The sequence below is a fragment of the Alligator sinensis genome, unplaced genomic scaffold (assembly GCF_000455745.1).
Source record: "Alligator sinensis unplaced genomic scaffold, ASM45574v1 scaffold876_1, whole genome shotgun sequence".
NCBI classification, from domain to species: Eukaryota; Metazoa; Chordata; order Crocodylia; family Alligatoridae; genus Alligator; species Alligator sinensis.
This window is the reverse complement of record NW_005841938.1, coordinates 775,625-780,592: the sequence shown is the minus strand read 5'-3', so window position 1 is coordinate 780,592 and position 4,968 is coordinate 775,625. Positions and strand designations below refer to the sequence as shown.

Sequence of the window (4,968 nt, the reverse complement as noted above, 5' to 3'; positions counted from 1 at the left end):
TTCCTGCCTATGCAGGGGGTCGGACTCGATGATCTATTGAGGTCCCTTCCGACCCCAACATCTATGAATCTATGAATCTATGAAGCAATCACAAAGGGGAACAGAGAAAATGATGTGCCTACTGGAGATTTGAATTCGTGGGCACTGGGATCCATGGAGACGCTGCTGGCCCGGCGAGACTCATAGCCTTGAGCTGCATCTCCAAACATGGCACTCTTTGGCATTGGCATTGGGGTGGCAGCTGTGTGTATGATGAGGGGTGGAGTCAGACTTTTCTTCAGGTCGGGGTGGTCACTCAAGGCCATCACTGGAAGAAACAAGGAGGTATCAGATACTGCTGCCCTAGGAACAAAAAAGGAATCATGGATCTCATGGCTGGGGCTGACTAAATGGGCGGCAACACTACAAGAGCCCTTTCTAATCAGAACATTGAGAGGACAGAGGCCAACGCCATCACAAAGAGGAGCTGGTTTTCATTCAATGCCAAAAAGGTTTTTAATGAATGAGTGGCAGGTGGGGCTTCTGTTGAAGTTTTGGATCAGAAGTTGCATTACTCGGGGGTTCGAATTCAACTGATGGAACGTAAGTGTACAAGCACAGACTCGGGATTGCCAATCTGTTGCTATGCAAGTACCAATCTGCCACAGGCCTCTCTCCAACTCCCTGCATTTCTGAAAGCTCTTTCATAATCTGCCAGGCTTTGTTCCCCAAAGTTTCCCTTCTCCGAGAGCTCTTTTACACCCCCGTCTTCCCCACCCTTCCCACTCTGTTCTCCATCTCTACTTCTTTATCTACACTCCTTCACTTCCCCTGCCTGAGCATTTTGTCTGGCTTCAAGTTTCTTCCCCTTCCCCTGAGCTCTGACACTCCCCATTTCTTTTCCTATCAGCTCCTGCAATCCTCTATCTTGCAGGCAAGAAACCTCCCTTACTGCAAGGTCATTTCGACCACTCCCTCTGCCCTGTCTGAGCATCACAGATGTGGCAACCGTCCGGGAAGTAACTGCACGCAGCAGCTCTCTGCTGTTGCTCTCTCTCATTATCAACTGCACATACTATATTTTATATAGCATTAAAGCTGGATCTTCAGTTTTACTGGGAGATAATGGTCTCTAATACTACTGCATCTCTTTGCCTTTCATTTGTGACCTGTAACGCAAGTCCACTGTAGCTTCATGGAGTCAGGAGGGGCCTCGTTACTTCTCAAACACTCCCCTAAGATAAGCTTTACTTTCCTGGACACATGATTTTTCATACCAAAGTGACATTGCCCTAGAAAGGCTGGTCGCCAGTGCTGTTACTTACAGGCTGGGTTTGACAAGTGTTTCTTAAGTCCACCCTCTTCTTCCAGGCTTGGGGGGAAAACATCCCCCTCAGAATCAGACTTAGACGCATCTCCCTAGAGCAAAACACAGGAGCTTAGCGACTGGGATAAATGACAATGTGCAGCCGGGACACCCCTGCCGAACACTGGATCCCATCTCCAACACCACACCTAGTGATCCACTGGAACTGGTACCACAATGGGACATCACCTTCCACAGAATGAGGCATGCACATATTTATACCACAGAACTACACTCCTAAAGGGTAGATTTGCCGCCTCTGAAAGCAGCCAGGAGGCAGAGGCAAAGAAAGATAACTTAGCTTTTGCTGCTGCAGTTCCACACTGGACAGACACTAGGGAAAGGACATAGATCTAGTGAACAGCCCACTGGATGAAAACCGAATCCTCATCTGTTCTCGACACCAACGTCGCCGATTAGAACCCATTACAGACAGGCAGGCACTCACGCGACTCTTTTCACTGAAGTTTAGATGAAATGATCCAAACTTCAGCAAGGGGCATAAAGGATTTGGCCTACAGAACTCAGCAGATAATGGATGCATGCCTCTGAAATGGTTCAGAATGCCCTAGGAGCACTTGGAGATCCAATGAAGGACAACCTGATAAAATATGACTAGGGGATAAATAGCCATTATGGCTATTTATCTCAATGCTATAAAATACAACAGATGCATTTATTTAGGGGGCTTACTTGGATCCCACTGAACAATTCAGTATGCCGGTGGTTGGATCTCCCATTCTGATGATGACTTGACACCAGCAACGTATCCACGAGCCACCTTGAGCCCGTCTCCAAAGCTGCGTTACAAGTTTTACCACCATCACTTATTATTTCCCTTGTTTGTCGTGCTCTGTCAAATCCGCAACTCAGGAATTACTGACTACTTATACAGACCCAGTCAAGGCCTTCCCTGCCCAGCCCTCTTCCATTCTGTCCATTGGCACTGAGGAAAGGCACATGGGGTGTGGTGTAATCAGAATACATCAGCTGGAAATGGAGCTTGCCAGAATTATTTTCATCTGAAGAGGGGTGGCTTTTCTGATGAAGCCACTATTCTGGCAGAGGACACCATCCATTGGTACGATGTATACTGCAGGGAAGGTGGGAAGGTGGGTGGGTAGGTCAATGCAGCGACAGGAGAGAAGCCAAGCAGACTCTTACCTTAGCCAGGAAAAATTTAGGTTCATAAGAGACCCCAACATCTACAGTGAACACCAAGCTGTGCTACTAAGAGCCCCGATGAAGTTTGGTGCTTGGAGAGAGACTTGGTAGTCGAAGGCCCCAACCAAGAGGAAAGTGCTAAAGTAGCAGACTGCAGGAGGTGATATGCAATACAGGACCCAGGATGGTACTCCTTAATTCAGGCAAAACCCACCTTGAAAGCCACAGGAGCATTGCCTGACTAAAGAATCAAGGATCGGGCCCAATTTCTCAGAGGACCACACTCCTCCTTTGGTCCTGCTAAATAGGTATGCTTTTTTCCACTCAGACCATGGGCTCTCAGAGAAATGCCATTAGGGCAAGAGAGAAGGAATGAAAAAACAGCCCTTGCATGCAAAATGTCTTCTTGTCCTGCAGGATCCTTGTGTTATTTGAGGAAATCCACCCTGCAGGACAGGCAAAGTTTTCAAGTGTTAGGGCTATGCCTTCTGAGCAAGAATATTCAATGAATACTGGCTGGAATTTTGGCAGTTTTTCCAAACTCAGTCTCTTCGGTGGAACGTGGACTCCAGCTGGCTTCAGGCCTTCCCTTCCGGAAAGCCTCCCAATTCTTTCCGGTCAGCAGGCCTGCCAGTAATTACTCCCTTTTCTTGAATGGGTTATTAAAAACTAATAAATAGTGGGACTAGTTTGCCTGGTTTAAGTTGCATTCCTGAAACATTCGGTAACCATCCAGGGGATAACACCAGGTGCTGTTAGAAATGCACAGGAATATGGCCAAGCAGGACCAAAGGAGGTTTTCTGTTCTCCACCCACCCAGCACCAAACCCCATCTCTTTCAGACGGGAAGCGCCCCTGCTGTAGAAGAAAACACCATCACCCTTTAAGAGGACAAGGGCCATGTGAAGGATGGCTACAAGCAAGCATCTCATGGCAGGGGCCTGTGGCTGTTACCTGTTCATGTGGTCCCAGCTTGCCTTTCTGGATGGAAAAGGGTTGATGAGAGAACATGGAGTTAAAAACCTTGTGAACAATTAGAGTATGCCGAGGTGGACCATATGGCACCATGGATAAGCCAACATGTACAGAAGGCAAGAGGATGTGCCTGAATACAATACAAAGGGCGTTTGTGCTAAGGTATAAGGCAGAGGTTCTAGGAAAGGACAGAAAAGAAAGGGAGTGAGAAAAAAAAAGAGAGAAAGATGTCTGAGGAGGGAGGGGGGTGAATGGGCAGAGGAGGCACGGTTGGGTTCATTTGATTGAATAGATTCATGAATGGAAAGGTCGAGAGGGACCGTGACCATCTCCTACATAACACAGGCCAGAGCCATTCAGCAGCTGGACCACAGCATCTGGTTGATCTGTCGGTGGGCCTTGCCGCTGCCTCAGTGCTAGTATCGACTTCTCCAGAACACAGTGCCGTTACACACAAGTGTCCATGAACATGCTTGATTCTAGGTCCCTTCAGTCTTTGGCAGTTGTCTCTGCTTTGTCCCCCGCAATTAGAGGGGCTGGAGTTGATGTGCATGAGCGGATGGGTCTTCAGAAGAAACAAGGAGCAGCACGTGTAAGAAGGGAAGTATTCGACACACTTGCCCATAAAACATCGCCCCCCTCCACACCTCTCCCGGGAAGCACGTGCAATCCAAATGCTTGGGTTGGTGAGCGGCTGTTGAAAGAGCCATTTGCAAGCTCTCCTTCATGGAGAGGGTCAAAGCAAAAGAGCCGACATAGGCAGGAAAGTCGGGCAGGTTTTGGGTGACAGGGTCTCTGCATTAACTCATCTGACTCCACAAAGAAGGAAGGGACTTAAAATCAAGGCTGACTTGACAACAACAACAACAACAAAAAAAGTAATGACGGCTACTACAATGAGAACAGCATCATGGTGTGTGACCAGTCACCACAGAAAGAGACAACTACCAGACGGCATCGGGGGGGGTGTTCATGCTGTTCATTCTTACGTACCACCGACGAGTCGACAGGCAGCTGAATACAGCTTAACTGCCCACTCGCTTCTTCTCGCTTGGTGATTTCCTGAAGTAAAAATGGGGGAGGGAAGGGGGGGGTGTTCAATTTGTACAGTTTCAACATCAAAATTGAGAGTGGATGGAAAAAAAAAGAGAGAGAGAGAGAGATGAAAGCAAAGAGAAAGGAAAAGGGGTAAAGAAGGGCAGTGTGTGCCCATTAGCAGCAATTTCATGTCAGGATTAAATAGTGGAAGCGGTCGCAACGCACTGGACTCATTGGACGTTGCTGTCTTTGTTCAGCGCAAGGAAAGGATGAAAGGTCTGAGATGGAACACAGTCCTTGGCACAGATCACCCTTACCTTCAATTTAAGTGTTTCAAACGGAGCTGATTTCGCTGCAATGTGATGGCGATTTGCGCTAATGACATACTGTCTGATTATTAAAACCGCGTCCGCTCCGGGTTTTTTTGCAGCTGAATAATGAGGTCT

The 4,968-nt window shown here is 47.8% G+C and overlaps 1 protein-coding gene across 1 annotated transcript in view; it reads right to left on the bottom strand.

Moving 5' to 3' along the window:
• LOC102382057 (canalicular multispecific organic anion transporter 2) overlaps positions 1-4,968 on the bottom strand; it is a 361,044-nt gene that overhangs the window by 156,089 nt on the left and 199,987 nt on the right. Inside the window, exons 15-17 of the mRNA XM_014518064.2 lie at positions 4,478-4,546; positions 1,305-1,398; positions 123-307 (exon numbers count right to left, since the gene is read on the bottom strand). Of these exons, the coding sequence (XP_014373550.1) occupies positions 123-307; positions 1,305-1,398; positions 4,478-4,546 (348 nt within the window). The remainder of the gene's footprint in view (positions 1-122; positions 308-1,304; positions 1,399-4,477; positions 4,547-4,968) is intronic.